The sequence below is a fragment of the Pelmatolapia mariae genome, linkage group LG7 (genome assembly GCF_036321145.2).
Source record: "Pelmatolapia mariae isolate MD_Pm_ZW linkage group LG7, Pm_UMD_F_2, whole genome shotgun sequence".
Classification (NCBI taxonomy): Eukaryota; Metazoa; Chordata; class Actinopteri; order Cichliformes; family Cichlidae; genus Pelmatolapia; species Pelmatolapia mariae.
Window position 1 is genome coordinate 40,546,174 of NC_086233.1, and position 16,600 is coordinate 40,562,773.

At 40.3% G+C, this 16,600-nt stretch overlaps 1 protein-coding gene across 3 annotated transcripts in view; it reads right to left on the bottom strand.

Moving 5' to 3' along the window:
• LOC134631108 (suppressor of tumorigenicity 7 protein homolog) overlaps window positions 1-16,600 on the bottom strand; it is a 63,539-nt gene that overhangs the window by 1,336 nt on the left and 45,603 nt on the right. For 2 of the 3 annotated variants that reach the window (XM_063479096.1, XM_063479098.1), the window contains 13 exons: window positions 13,906-13,988; window positions 12,099-12,258; window positions 10,158-10,212; window positions 9,539-9,654; window positions 9,338-9,413; window positions 7,101-7,255; window positions 6,828-6,925; window positions 6,510-6,624; window positions 5,812-5,884; window positions 5,343-5,445; window positions 4,375-4,525; window positions 4,151-4,243; window positions 2,942-3,084 (listed from right to left, as the gene is read on the bottom strand). In XM_063479096.1, the coding sequence (XP_063335166.1) occupies window positions 2,942-3,084; window positions 4,151-4,243; window positions 4,375-4,525; window positions 5,343-5,445; window positions 5,812-5,884; window positions 6,510-6,624; window positions 6,828-6,925; window positions 7,101-7,255; window positions 9,338-9,413; window positions 9,539-9,654; window positions 10,158-10,212; window positions 12,099-12,258; window positions 13,906-13,988 (1,421 nt within the window). The remainder of the gene's footprint in view (window positions 1-2,941; window positions 3,085-4,150; window positions 4,244-4,374; window positions 4,526-5,342; window positions 5,446-5,811; window positions 5,885-6,509; window positions 6,625-6,827; window positions 6,926-7,100; window positions 7,256-9,337; window positions 9,414-9,538; window positions 9,655-10,157; window positions 10,213-12,098; window positions 12,259-13,905; window positions 13,989-16,600) is intronic. The other variant, XM_063479097.1, reaches the window with a different exon arrangement.

The following is a 16,600-nucleotide window of genomic DNA, read 5'->3' on the forward strand; positions in this document are numbered from 1 at the left end:
AGCAAAACATGAAGGTATTTTTGTAAAATATGGACCACATTTGATAAAGCAGGGAAAGGTCAGCAGCTGTCGATCACAGGTCAAACTTTGACAAATAAGAAAAAGGCTGCATAACCGTGTGTCTGAATTATCTGAAGGTTTGAGGGATTTTTCTTTATTTTCAGCTGTGAGAACAAATAAACTTTCCACTTCCACTTTTGTAGCATGAATCCTCCATCTGTGTACAGTGCAACTCAGGTCTCATTCTCAGGTTGGCAGTCTGACAACAACTAGCAAAGAGGAGGTGAGGGGTGATAGGGGCTCCACCTGAGCAGTTCACAGAAGTTCCTACTGTCTTAGATGTCAGATAAAGGTCACGAAGAGGGTTTGTGGGGGGGCAGAAAGAGACTCCACCTGCATGTGTGAGCTGGGCAGCTGGTGGTTTGAGGATTGCTTCACACATCAGATCTCACATCTCCATTTTAGCTTCAAAGAGCACTTCAAAGTAAATGTGTGTAGTAGTGTTTGAACAGTGTGGGCGGCAGGGAGAGACCTCTCCAAGACACCATGTTAGTATGAAGTTTTATTAGTCTAGGGAATCACTGGTGACTTATACGTTTAGCAGCTCTTGTGGTGCTTTTACATTCAGTCACAGTGGGAACCCGACTCATTTACTCAAGCAAGTTGATGCATTGATCATTTCATCTATTCAGATATTAAAATGAATCATTGAACAAATGTGGAATTTAAATATCGATCTATGAGATCAAAAAGTAAACGTAGCCAGTAGTCATGTATTCTCCTTGGAAGCCACCTGTTAAGTTTTTCTGGAGTCAACTTTAGCCGGAAAAAATTCCAAAAACTGCTAGAAAGGCCTCATCTGTCCATTCACAGTTCCCCATAAAACATCAAGTCTGCAGTAACCACCAGCATCTGTGATTAGCATTACTGTGATCTGGTATGTCTTAGTGTTTGAGCAGTATACGTTTTAAAATACTTTTTATTTATGATTTCAATAAATGATTTAAACTAACATAAGCAGGTATGTAATTATCCCTGTCCACATACTGGTTTCAGACTCACTGCTAAATGCATGCAATGTGTGTTTGTGTGTGTTCCTTGCAATGATCTACCTCTCAGCAGGTAGATGGTATCTGTTGATAGTGTCACATCAGGGTGGGGAGATGAGCTCACCCACATTCCAGGGGAGCAGCACAGAGGTGCAGGCTTAAAAGAGGAGGCAGAGGGTGGGCAGCGCCCTCCACTGGCTGCTCATATAAAAGATGGATGTCTGAAGGTTGCTCCAGAACAACAACAATGGAGAAAAAGTATATGGGGCAAGATGTTTGGCTAATATAGGTGTTTCTATCAGTTGGATCCTGTCAATATTTTCACATAAAAGAGACCGATGAGGTGAGCATATGAATCAGATGAATGGCAGTAAATGGGAGTAAGTCTGATTCCAGGGTGCTAAGGCTGGCTACTAGGACACTGAACTTTACCTCCCTGGTGGAGTCTGGTGAGGTTGAGAGATACTGGCTCGATATACAGTAACAGGGTTCACCTCAATCCATGGGTGGAATGAGCTCTGTGTAAAAGTGAAGCTGACGATTCATCGGTCAATCGATAACTCTGCCCTGACCTATGCTCACAAGCTCTGAATAATGACTGAAATAACAGAAATTAATTTTCTCTGAAGGGTAGCTATGTTTAGCTGTAGAGGTTGGGTGAGAAGTTCAGTCATTCAGGAGGGACTTCCTCCCCCTGGCCATTTCCTCCAGCTGGATGGATGGATTGGATCGATGGGGCAACTGTTGGCAGTGTGTTTGAAACTAGTTGCAAGACAACACTTGTGGAGAAGAGCTCAAAAGTGTGAGTAATTCTCCCACGTTTGTGATTAAAAATAGATCGAAGAGGACAGTAAAATGCACATTGTTTTTAGGAGCATACGCAAATAACTCATATAATATGTGAGCATGGTGCAGTTATCACATGTATAGTTGTTGGTGGAGCTGAAGCATGTTTCCTCTAATGGATATGCAAGAGCTGACACCAGAAGCGTGTTACAAACCATATGTGTTTAAAAGCCTGTAAGAGTCATTTGTCATGCTACCTTTTCCAGTGTGGTTTGAAGCGCTCTCTTTTCACTCACAGCTAAAACACAAACTGTCTGTGTGCACAGAAACTGTTTGTTTACTCCATGACCTTTACATCTTTTTACTCGGTTTTGCTGCAGGCTGACAGCCATTGCTGCCCCTTCCTGTCGCTGTGATACCTGTAGCACCCAAGGATGAGTCCAAACAGGAGCCACAGGGTGTAATCCACGACATTTATTTGTATTATTTTGCACATCATATTAAGTTTCATATAATCTACTAATAAATTGTGCTATAATGTCCTAGCTTATGCTACCCAGCACTACACACAGTCATGGGATTTATTTTCTCCTCTAGCCAGCACAGTCCTTACCCTATTCGCCCACGACACCCATTTAACCATTGAACTGTGTGACTTCAACAGATTCTTTCTACGTTTCTGTCTGTGATAAAAGCCTGCATGTCTAACTCACTGTCAAAAAGAATGCAGCTGCAAATTAAATGATGAAATCAAATAAAAATATCTAGACTGAAAAATGCAACAAATACTACAAGCAAACAAGAAAAATGATTTGTTGTTCCACTCAAACCATGCGTCATGTGATAGGTGTATTTTCCTGAGGGTAGCACAAGCAAAAAGGTCAGAAGTCATCCAGTATGTTATTTCACCCGGTAATTTATTTTTTTAATGAAAATAAAGCTATGGAGAAAAGGTCAAAGGTCACTGAGTTATTCTCTGAAGACTCTCCACAGAGAAGGACACAGTAATCTGGACATTATCTGTGAAATTCAAGTTTTCTCCTCATTTTTTTCCTTCTGTGTGTGTGTGTGTGTGTGTGTGTGTGTGTGTGTGTGTATACACTCACAGCTTTAGCAAACACTCCCATAAGTTCAGGGAACTGGTGTGTGAGCAGAGCCAGCATGGCAGTGAAGGAGCAGAGACCAGCTGTGAAGAGGATGAAGAAGGGCAGCTCCTTCTTCGGGTAGACCGACACCTCGTGAAACACTGCTTCCACGCAGGACGGACACACAGAAACACAATATTAGTTCAGAGTACAACATTTACACCTCTTACTCCTCAACACAACCTTCACTGGGGGCTGATTTGTTTATTTTCAAAATCAACTGTAACACTCTCTTGTGGTACACATCCACCAGCATCTTCGAGGATCGCGTCAGTTCTCAGCACTAGATGCTTCATGACTAAGCTACCAAACGCTGCTTATTTTAAGTTTCAAAGGAGCTCATTAAGTGTCCTACGCTTCAACTTTATCCAAGACGTGGCAGCCCTGACACTTAAAATGAAATGTAGCTATATCAAATGTGCACATGTGGTTACGAACCCTTAAAAGGAGCAGACAGTATGGGCATGTACCAGTCAGACTTACAGTCCTCCCATCACATTACAATCGGTATCACAACTCTCCATGATGTTCTCAACCAAATCATTTTTTTTAAAAGCAAAGGCCATCATTCTGGCTTTTACTGGGTAACTATCAACAAGATGGCAAATTTGAGGGCAGGTATTCTAAAGAAAAACAACGAAGGCAACCTTTTCTGGTGAGGAAGTTTAACAAGGTCAAACATCTCACAAAGTCTGACACATAGCATGCTGTCACGTTTGGTACATTGATTCACAATTTAATTTCTTATTTATGTTCAGTTTTAATTAGCTGAAAAAAAACATGTATGTCTTTTCAGAGACACACACAGACCACTGTGCTGCTTCTTGTGGCTGTAGGCCAGCTCAATCAATGAAGGGTTTGTGAGTGAAGACAGACAAGCTTCTGGGCAGACATCAGGACAACACTCACAATCAACCTCCCACACCCACACACACTCTGTGAGCCAAATTCTCAAATTAAAGTGTAATTTTAAAAAACAAAACAGCTTTTTCAGCACAGATGTTTGACATGAAGAAGCATTTTTTTCCTTCAAAGTTTACAACCTCTCAACATTAAAGGCATTTAAACACAGAAATTTACAACAAGTTCCCTAAAAAATATATATAATATAACATTTTTTGCCCTGACTGCATTACACAGTGTGCGCGTGCATGTCAGAGCGTCTCTTACTGGGTAGCAGCTCTCTGTCTGCCGTCTCTGTACAGATGGGGTAAGGATAGAACAGGTGACCCTTCTCCAGAGGATATGGGATCATTCTGAAAGCTACAAACACACAAAAACACAAACAATTAACAATTAACAACGAGCTCCAGAATCATTCGTGTTCAGAAATAATCACCACTAAAATTTTAATACTGCCAGTTTACAGTATTTGTGTGTTAGCATGTACTTACTGCCCTCCCAGGTGCAGTGCAGAAGGTTGAGTGCCCCCTCCACCCTTTTCCAGTGCTGTAGGTGGAAGAAGGCGTAGGCAATGGCCTCGCTGTCGCCTCTTTTCAGAATGTGTTCTGGAGGAAGAATCAGACTCTTCATCTCAAGCAGGTACTGATGGGAACAACGAGCAGGAGGAGAGAGGAACAAAGGAAGACAAGGAGAGAGAACAAAGAAGACATCTGAATGAGAAAGAAAATGAATTAAAAGTAGCTCAGCGTATCCATGAATAAAGTTCAATACTCGCATTCAGCCCACAACAAAGCATGACGCAGAGTTACATTATTACAATTCAATGCACCAAGTGTGAACACCAAGCTGTTTGACTGGGGCCAGCATACTTTCTGCTCCAACATCATTCTGAGACCGGGGTTGCTACTAGCTTGTGTTTGCACGCCGTTTATAAATGTGCTGTGTGTTTACAGCACTGGACACTCATTTATGACCTGGGATCACTCTACATGCACATTTATTTTATTTTTTTCCCAGTTATTACATAACACAAGGAACAACGTTTTACATGGACTTGGTCCACCTCCTTTAAGTGAATGTATAAAAGAAAGCACTGGCAGTAGCAAAGGGATCACAGCACCCACCAGAAGTGCCTCATAGGTGAACTACATTTGGACAAACTGTCAGTAAAGGAAGTCAATCCTGGAAGAGAAGATATGCCCCACATATCCCACTTTAAGATTCACCCCACCATGCTTAACTTCTCATTATGTATTGCTTCGATTTGGTTCTTGTGTGTTTTTATGTGAATGTTCTTTCTTTTTTTTAATGCTGCATGTTGTTTTATGTGACTTACACAGGAGCTACATATGTAAATGAGCAGTTCTGTTAAAACCTGGCATATTTACATCTTTCTTATCGGCACATCTCTGTTTAACACAATCTGTGTGCGAGTGTGTGTGTGATAATCTCAACTCACTTTGGGGACATGAGGATTGAACTCGACCGCTCTGTGGATGGCTTCTACTGCGTTCATCTCTGCTGTGCTCAGCCCTCTCCTGGATGCGGCCTCTGGAGAGAACCTGCATGTGCACGCAGATGGTCGTGATTCTACATCATGAGGTTACTTTGATCCATACCTCTCATGAATAGATATAGTAACAAGCAAGAACCAACATTTTATGAAGCGTTAAAAACAAACTAAGTTTAAGCAACTGCAGCATTTATTATACATACCACACCCTGAACAATCAGAATAGGCAGAAAACTCACTTCTCACAGTAACAGCGCTCAAACCTTGGGGTGTCTCACTCTTTTTACATCATTGCTATTCTCTCATTGATACTGAGCACCTCCCTGGAGCCATTTTCAACCCTATCTTAAACTAAATAGCAGTACAGGAATGTCAGCTCCCTGAAGAACTGTATGTGATGAAAAGCAATACTCACTTGTCCGATACCGCCCTGGCTTTGAGCAAGGCTGCTGTGTAGCATATTGTTGCAGATTTAGGTAAGCTAATATCTGTGGAGGAGACAAAAAGACAGACAGAGACAGAAAGGACAGGGTGGAGTTTAATGGGCTGTATTTAAGAATACTGCAGATGCCCACAGGGGGTTGTGAATGAACTTAATGAGTTTGGGTTTCACGTGTTTTTTGTTATCATATCTTAGACTTTCTCTAAGTGTGATTTGCTCTCTTTTTCAGTTGTGTCATATAAATATCTATAGACAGGAGTAAAAAAGTAGTTTCAGAACATGCTGGGCATCCTCAGATAACCCCATTCATACTTCCTGTGTGCGTCTGTGCTATAACGAAGGCAAAATGTCAGAAAAATGATCTTATAAACAATCACCTGGCCAAATGCCTGCAGATGGTGTAACACCTGCTTTACATAATACATCTTAACAGATGCAATTTTTACTTGCAAATAATAATTACATTTTCGCCTGTATGGATTCGGCCCTGCTGTATAAGCTATGTGGTCAGAAATGGCCCCACTCTGGCATTTTAGTTGTTAAAATAGCTCGAGGAACAACAAACACTCGACAGGGATTGTGGTGTCTGTACTCGGCTACCTTCAAGTAACTAAATACAGCTTTGTTAGTACAGTTACTGAGCTGCTCACAGGTGGCTGAGTGTCGCTCACCGTCATACTTGGCCAGAACGGCCTGGACGTCGGCGTAGTTCTGGAGCTCTAGTAGCGACTCCAGCAGGTTTTCGTGGATGTTGAACATACTGAGGAGAGGGAACTCCTTCATTAACTGGAAAACACACAACTGTTGTTACATGTAATACCAGACAGGGGGAGACACATGCACAATCAGCAGACATGAGCTTTGGGTCATCACTGTATTACCTCAAAATACTCTGTGACTGTTTATAATGAACCCATTCAGAAATGAATGCACAACACTGTGTGTGTTTCGGTTTGTGTGGGTTTTCTTCTGGCAGGTTGTGTACTTACATCTCTCATCATTTTAACTGCTTCTCTTGTTCGGCCGAGCTTTCTGGAGCACATGGCCAGCCTCCTCTTTATATACACCAACACATTGGTGTCTCTTCCTGCAAAAACATAACTTAGCTCAATCAGATCACGCTTACCTGCAGTCCTCTTTATTAAAATGCAACAGAGGCTGAGATGGACCAGGACTACCATTCATACTGTTGCTGCAAACTCACAGTTTAAACATGATTATTACTGGCTTAGGAAAAGTGTTAAAGCATGGATTACACTCACTGTGCTGGGCTTCATATTGTGTACCATGATGTTGGAGCTGTTGGCTGCGGCGGTAGCAGCCCTCTCCAGCTTTTAGCGCCTGTTTAAATAACCGCTCAGCCTCCATGATGGTGGTGGCCTCCTCCTCTGCCAGCAAGATGTATGCCGTTGCACAGCTGTAGATGGGGATGAGAAGAAGTCAGGGAGTAATAACTAACCTGCTGCATAGCCTCTTATAGACTCATTAATTCATTTACCGCCTCTCAGCGGGGTTCCTCGTTTGCCGACAAAGCGCAGCTTCTTTGAGACATAAAAATGCTCCTGAGCCTCGTGTGCTTGTCAGCAGCGTCTGACAGATCACTGATCAAAGAAGTTTTCCTCTGAGTCAACCTGCAGTCACGGCCTTGATACAAGCTGGGAGCAACATGTAGTGCTGACACAGTTCCTCTGCACTGTCTTGGTTGTCACAAATGCTCCTAAAAATAAACCTGAATTTCATGAAAAGAACTAAAGCTGCCTTCCTTTGAATGATGGAAGCACCCAGAAGGCCAGTCTGTGATGAGAAGCTTCAGATCCGCCCTTGACACCAACAAAACCTGCAGTTTACAGTTTTCCAATTTATTACAAACTGATGTGTGTGGACCTAAAATCAACAGCAGTGTTTGGGACTTGGGGTCTGATTCATGTTTGTGAGCTAATTTTTTGGTAGAAGTTCATAGTATTAGTTTTGCAAAAGCATATTTGGTTGTACGGCATCTAGATGGGATTATGTAAATACTAAATATTAAAAGATACGATCAGCTCTTAGTTTTGATTTTCAGCTTCCTAACTGGAGTCAGCATAAAGCCATTATCAGTGATTACAAGTTATAAAAATAAAAAATAAAAATGTATTTTTACCGACTTTTCATGGTTTGAGCTAGCATGCCATTGTGTGCACACCAACACTATTGCTACTCATAATCCTTCTACTTCCTCCCTGCAACTTCATCCTCTTCCCCAAACTGAAATTCAAATTAAAGGGTCACAATTCTGGGCGGCGATCCAGAATCCAACACAGATGCTTGACTGAAAGTGGTCACAGTGAAACTTCCAGGGAGAGATGTATAAATAGCAGCCGCGCTGAAGCATCACAGTGGTGCCCAAAGACACACTGCTGAAGAGAAGACTGGCCAAACTCAAATCAGATGTAGTACTTATGGTCTGGTCATTTGTTATTATTTTTTATATAAAGGTTCCTTTGATTTCATCTGGTATGTGCACAACATATGTTTGGAACAACCATCAGAAAAGCACCAGTTAAATACAGCTGGTCAAATTGACCAAACTCAATTTGATGATAAGAGATTTCATTTGGAAAATTCTTGTGACTAAATTTCTAGCTCTGACAAATATAGGTAAAATATCAAAAAGCCTTCTGAAGGAATAAAACTGAATTTGTCAAAGTCTTGTCATATGTTCCAAGGATGGCCTGATACATTTCCTCTGTATCTCCAGAGAATACAGAGAACAACAGAGCACTGCAGTGCTAAAGATACCCTTCCCCTGCTGCTTTGTTGTTAAATTTATGTAATGTCTCTAACTGATTTCTTCTTTGTTGTGGTTGTATTTATTTAACACTGTCCACGGACATAAAATGAATTTCCAGAAGGATCATAAATTACATTGAAAGAGAGCGGACCAACAGTCAAATCAGGGGAGATCTGACTGTCGAGGTTAATGAGAGATTCAGTTTTACGGTGCTGATTGTGGTAAAATGTAGTTTACTGTTTTCTTTGCTAAACGCATGTATCCTGTTTTCAGTGCTCTGTGTGGATGAGATTAACATACTTATCATTTCTGGAATCAATACTGAGTTGTTAAAAAAAATGTAATGTTCTTAAACTGTGTGCATCCACAGTAGAAATACAACTTGTGGAGAAAAAAAACCCTTTTTGAGCGACTTATTAGATTTTACAAGTAATTCTACACATTAGTTTTGTTTTAGTCTTTATTTTCCCTCTTCTGTCTTGTATGATTTAGTTTTATTTCTAGTGGTTTGCCTTTATCATTCTATCCTGTGTGCCATTCTTGTTTTGTTCTTTTTTTAATGACTACTGATATGCAGACCATGGCTCTCTCCAAATTCATTCAGACATGGATCTCAGAAAACTGCCTTAATATCTACCAAGATGGCTGCAGAGTAGCTAGACTCTCTTTAGGATTATTAGAATTTGCTTTTATTAACACCTTCAACCCATGACATAATTTTAAACTCACTCTTCAAGCTCCAGAGCTTCATGTGCTGCAGAGATGCGAGCCTGTGGGTTCCTTTCTCTCCACGCCTTCTGCATGACTGCCACCACACAGAGAAACATATTAACATATTAATATGTCAAAGGGGTCACATTACGCCCTCCGCACTTAAATCAAATCACATGGTTATAAACACAGCATATGTATGAATGTGTGTTTGCTTACTGGCATCAGCAGGCCGGAGGTGGTCTGAGTCACAGGTGAAGAAGGTTTGATGATCTTGTGCTGACAGGTTCATGTCATAATATGTCAGCGGCTCTCGACCTGTTACCCAAGTATACCTGGACACCAGCACAGACAGAACGACACGCATTAATAATAAGCTACTGACTGGCTAACCTTTCCAAAACACAGAAAATGAATGACGCGTCTCTGCTAAAGCTCAAACAGAAAACAATTCTGATTGGCGGGTTTACGGCTGAAGAGAAAAACTGGATAATTATAACATGAGGAATCAAAAAGTGGGGGATGACTCAATAGAAGGAACACAGGCAAAGACATCAAAAAGATAACAAAAGAAGAATGGCACATAATAGAGACAGACAAATCAGTAGGGGGAAAGACATAAAAATAAAATCACACAAAGGCACAAGAGAGAAAATAAAGACCAAAACAAATCTGATGACACTCAAGAGGCAGGAAAGTTGACACGAGAAAGACCTGAAAGACTGGAAAAGCAAACAAGAGGAGACACAGATGAGAAAGAACGATGGAAAAGTCAGAGGAAAACTGACTCCAAGTCAGCTGGACTTCAGATGCAGGTTGCTTTGCTGTTGTCACTCACCGATTATATTCAGCTCCGCGGAATAAATTCAGTGGATTTCTCCATACTTTACATTCTGCAGAAGGGAGACACAAAGAGCACAACAGTAGTGATGAGTGTCAAGGGCAAAGCTGGCACTGAGCTTACTCGTCACACTTCAAAGGGTTCGACTGTGCATTCTGCCATCTCTACCCTGCAGCTCCCTGACTGGCACGTGGATCTATGTGAGAGCATGGCTGACAGAGGAAAGGCCTTCTAACTCCTCAGTGACCAAACAGGCTCCTGCACAAACTTACACTGCTGGCAAGCCTGTGTTTGAGCTGATGGCACTGAACACATCGATGTTGGTACAGGGCTTAACTATATGGGTTTTTATAATACGTATGCACCAATAAGATGTGTGGCTTACAGTGCGCTGATATCAAACATCAACATGACAAGTGCTGCTCAACCAACTAAAAGAGCTCTGCGTGAGCTGAGACGTCCCCTCACTGTGTCACTCGGGATTCAGTTTTGAGAAAAATTATGAGAGCAAAAGTTTCAAATGTGCAGTAATCCCTGGAAGCCTAAAGCTCAGACTGCAGACTGACTGCTTCCACCTACTTTTGGATCTTTATGATGTCAAGATATGAGAGGAGATATCACTAACATGGTCATCTCAAGCACAAACGCTTAAAAAGTAAAGAGAAAATGTCTTCTTTCACATAGTGGATGACCTGCGCCAAGGCCCAGTAGAAGATAAATACAGATTATTTTGAATTTTGAGTTATGCAAAGCTCCTCTTGTAGAGTTTAAGAATAAAAAGATAAAGCTGGAAATCAGAATAAGGAGCTCACTTAAATTATTTGATTGCCTTTTTTAAAGAAGATGCATAAAATATCCATGAAAACCCAACACACATCGCAAAACTCATATTCTATTACTAACGACTTAAACAGAGAAAATTATTTCTTATGTGTTTATTCACTGATTTTTGTACTAACTGAATAACAAACTGTCCTGCCTAGACAAACAAACAAACAAACAAAAAAACATACAAAAGCCTCTCACTGACAATAAAACAGAATTTCAAAGTCAAATTAGAAATAAATCAATACTACACGCACAAAATTCACGCTTTACCACATTCAATTCCAGAACCATGACTAATCAATCACGGGTCTTCACTGAAAACCGTCTGTGACAAAGACAAATATTAAGCTGCGACATCCATCTCTGAATTGAGCTGAGAGATTTTCACAGAGCAGATTATTAGCCAGCAAACGGAGGATTAGTACACTTGAGCACACATAATCCTATTTCACTCAAAGTTGTTTGGCTGAAAACAAAAGCATCTCGTCTCCACAAAGAGTTCAACGACCGAACGCTCGAAAACACGCCGTTAAACTGACTGGGTGAGCTCATTTAACCAAACTGTCAGTGCAACTCTTATTTGGTTCTGATTCTTTAATAGACAGAGGCTGTCTGGACTAAAGCAGGCTGGGACTCATGCTGCATTATGTATATGCTTATGTAGCATAAACGTTTTCCCTTATCACTGGCAAAGGAACCAAGGGAATTATTCAGCAGAGACATTTTCCTCTTTTGAAATGAAAGACTTCACAGACGAGCAAATATACATTCAACAGATTAACCAAGATCAAAGCATCACTAATGGACAAGTCAAGACGCTCACACAGCTCACTCTGGCTGTGGAAGATGCTTCTAGACAAGCTTTAATTTCTTAGACTGCCTTGTACTGCTTACAATTCTAACAGTACATTTATTTAAAGAATTGTATTTTTCCAGATCTTAATGCATCTACAAACAAATCCATTTTCTGCTGCTTATCCAGGTTAGTGGAGCAGCAGTCTAAGCAGATGCATCCAGGCATCCCTCTCCTCCTCCCCGCTCTTTCGGTGGGAGACCAAGTCACCTTTTTGCAATCTTTTTCTATAAGCAGATCACAAATGTAGCTCTTACCAGACACACTTTGCCGACTGGAGTCAGCCTCCCCATTACTGGCGTTTGAGTTACTGGGAGAGCTGCTGTCCACTCCTCCCAGCAGGGGGCGCAGGTGGCTCACAGACACCTGCTCTATGAAGGAGGTCCCATATTTTCTGAAATACCACCACTCAAAGATCTGAAAGAGAGAAAGACGGAAAGAAACTCATTCACTTAACTGCTCATTCCATGAAGATGATACATTCAAGTGTTCACATTTTTTGTGCACATTCTTCTTAAATTAGCACCTCTTAACAAAATAATTCTCTCTTTAACCTGCTTAAAATGGGAGTAAATCTACTTTCAATGCCAGCCACACGATTTTTAATCAGAACAAACTAAAGACAATTACTAGCTAGTAAAGCTGAGACCTCCAGCAGCTAGCTTAAATAGTCGCTATTTTCCATCTGCTTTAACACATCTTTATTACTGTAATCTGAGTGTGGGCTGATTAACACTGTATCAATGGGAGTCAAGCTTGTGCCACAGAGGCCCCGGGTATACTTCACCAATTACCACCTTCAGCCAGAGGAGAGGATCCAATCAGTAAAACCTGCTCTTTGATTGGATGGAATTTAGCAGACAAAACATGGCACTCAATAATAAAATAAATAAAAAAAATAACATCTATTGGAAAATTTAAATTTAACTTGACTAGTGATTCTGTACACACAGTTGTGTTCCAGTGACCAATGACCAACACAGTTTAGATAATTCAAAAATAACTCAAACAAGTGCCTGAAGGCATTTCCATATGGTGAGATTTGCTTCTAGAAGGACTCTAGTATTAATATCTAAACATGATTATTTTACAAGTCGACAGACTGCCGACTGCTCAAGCTGATGTACTGTGGAGCCTCTGCTCGAAGGAGGAAATGACAAATTTTGATGGGGCTCCTACAGGAATCTTGGAAAATGAGCTAATTGGAAAATAAACATCTCTCCCACTTACAGAGAAACGAACACTATTGCTTCGATGAAACCAACTGGCGTCCACATTTCTAAATAATTTCACAGAGCATGTGCAGAGCTCAACACCATTTCCAAGCAGCCTACGCACACTGGCCAATCGCCCGCAGGGGAAGAGAGAGTGAGTTAATTAAGAGAGGGGCTATTTTAAACTGCGCACCAACCACTGTTACACAGTTTGCCGTCTCTGTGAAGAACCTGAAAAAGAGATGAAATACTTGGAGCGTCTTTTGTTTAATGCACAGCAATAGAGAGTTCTATTCTTATCTTTTTCCACATCCCAAACAAAACAACCCAGCACGTGTTCTCGGTAATTTAAAAAGCACAAAAACATTCAGTGTGTTGCATTCTGATGCACCAGGCAGCAGAATAAACACTGATAGTGCAGGGAGATAATCTCATGGAGGACCAAATGAGGTTTGATATCCTTTCATTTCAGCTTTATATGACCTGTGAATGTGTGATTAAAGCCCTAACAAATTATATCCCATGCTCATAAAATCACCAGGGGGCCACCTCTGAAAATTAATTTTCTCCTTTTAACATGAAAGAGAATGTCAAGTAAAAGCACACAGTGATCAAGTAAGAGTCATCAAGGATGTGATTTTTGCTTAAAAAATAGATCCATGTAACAGCAGGAGGGTTGAACACTATTTATATTTGATATTTGTATGCTTAAGTATAAACAGGGCAGCCAACTTAAACATTCCAACTTTGCAAATAAAAATTACTGCTTTATTTATAATAAATTTAAACCAGTATCTGACCAGTATCAGCTCCAACAATCAACAAATATAAAGAATGAAGCACATCTTACCAATATGAGTCCTGATATGAGGGAGGAAGTACCTGTCAGGGCCACGTAGAACTTGGGCGTCAGGGTGTTGAGAAACATGCTTACTACAAGGAAGACACAGAAAGAATAAAGGCAGATTAAAAAAAGGCCTCTATATCATAGGGGAGGTACTTTTGAAAATATGTTTTTGAAATGTTGAATATTCATAAAAAATAGGTCATGTCTATAGAGAAGACTAATAAAGACGGTAAAGACAGACATCAAAAAGACTCAGACATTTATGGTTCCAGCACATGAAAAGTTATCCGCAAAAACACGTCATCCACATGCAGTATTTGGCATTTCCCAGAGAACCCTGCTGCTCACACTTGAAATTACACAACACTATGAAACCCAGGTAGAGTTTAACTTCAGGGAAACGGAAACAAAACTGAGCTCAACTGGCAGCCTTAACAGAAATACCATATTTGGAAGCATTTTGCAAAGCTTTGTCATGCAAATGTTATTTATAGCACAAAAATGGAACCCTGGATGATGTCTAAATAACTGTTAAAAAGGTTAATATAGTAGAAACAGAGATCGATTTTCTCAGTGTGGTCATAAACTCTGACTATAGATTCTTAAAGCCTACATTTTAGTCACACTGACAGAACTGATTATAGGTTGAGATTCTAGCAAGAGTGCACTGCTGGAAGCAGTCCAAGTGGATTTATTTCAAAGTGAATAGTTATAAATTTTTTACAGATTAAAAATGCTGTACAGTTTACAAAGCTAAGCCTTTACAGATCAAATGACATTGCTACATTTACTATAAAGAAACTGTCAGAGGTGCATACAGAAGCCTTCATTTATCCAATATTTATTTTTACTGCCTGGGAAATGCCTCTACTCTGAATCGCTACATTTAAAAGCAAAAAATAAATAAAAATCAATCAGTGTTTGCTCTTATTCCACTATCACACAGAGCACTTCACACAGCGATGGCCTGAAACAACCTCAAATATTTTACTAAAATTTGCAATTGAAGCATCTGTGGATACTCCAATTACTGTGATTAAATATGGAAAAGGGGAATGGCTAGAACCGCATGCACCATAGTTTTCTACTAGCAGCAGATTTGGAAGGAGTCTTCAACTACCTTCCCAAAAAGATCAGCAGTGTGATCTCTGTGCAACTTCAAATGCCTGATGATCTTCTCTGATTCTTTTAAATGTTTGACCAGAACACTGACTCGAGAAAGCAATAGAGAGCCATCTGCAGAGCTCAGAAAGAAGCATCTACATTAAAATGATAAAGGCTATAAGATCATGTCCAAACAGCTTCATGTTACTGTGACCACAATTGTCATTATTCTTACAAAATATAAGATTCATGGGACTGCAGTCAACCTCCTATGATGTGGAAATGGAAAGAAACCATCCAAAACCATTCAAGCTGAACTCCAAGGTCAACATACGTCACTTTCTGATCACACCATCCATCACATTTTGAACTACACTTGGTCTCCACTACTGACAGAAAAGACACAAGAGCAAAATGCATGTTGACAAGCCCCAAAGTCGTTTGGACTGATGACACAAAACTGGAGCTCTTTGGCCACTCAGATCAGTTCTATGTTTACAGGTGGAAATATGACGCTTTAAAAGAAAATAACACCACCTCACTGTTGAAAGTTGTTAAAAAAGATACAAAAAGCTGTTAAAAAGGTAACAGCACTCAAGAAAGGCTGAGAAATAAACACTGGACTATTCTTAAATGGCCCTCCACGAGCCAGGATCTTAATCTTCTACTGCACATTATGTGAAAGATCTGAGAATTGCAGTGTGGAGACACCGTCCCTCAAAAGAGCACTTGACAGTTACTCAGGAAGAGTGAGCCAAACTACTTGTTGGCAAATGCAGACGTGTCATTGTGAAGTACAGAGATCACTGTACTGGAGATCACTGTGGTCTGATTTGTGTTTTTTAAATTGTGGAAGGGTATCAACAGCTTTGTCCATGTCTGTATAGTCGGGGTGCACTGTATACAGTAAGTCATTTCAGATTCACTGTGTGTAGCACTGATTTTCAGACACAGTTTCGTTCACATAAATCACTCAATCAGTCCACAAACAAGTGTTACCAGCCATCAAGCAAAACAACACACCCTGATTACGGTTTAACAAGACGATGGCCACACTGCCTGAATCCTGACAGCCTCCAGTAACTTTTTTTTAACTATAGTTAAAAACGAACAAACAAAAACCAACTAAATTTTGTTCTTACTCTTATGTCTACAAATCTTTTCTAGCCTCTTCTCTCATGAAATGACAGCTCAATGGGGTAAGAAGGCTCGATTTAAAAAGAAAAAATTGAAGAAGAGAAACATTAGAAAGCAATATTTAATCATGTGTTTCGCCTGTATCTTACAGCGCAGCTTTCCACCATCACACTGACTGCACATAAAAACTAAACTAACCATTACAGCTGTACCATTTTAGGATTGGGCTCAAAGAAACAGTGTGTTTTGTGCTGCAGATTTCAGCTGAGCCACTCTTGATGCCTCTGCGCTCTGTCTGAAACTCCATTGCTTTTACTGGTGCTTGAATTGAAACATCAAAATGAGAACACAAATTTTGTTCTTTGAAAATAGATGTTGTAGAGCTGGGCGATATATCGAGTTTTTTAAAAAATATCGATATATCATCATCAAGATGTGACAATATCGTTTATATCGA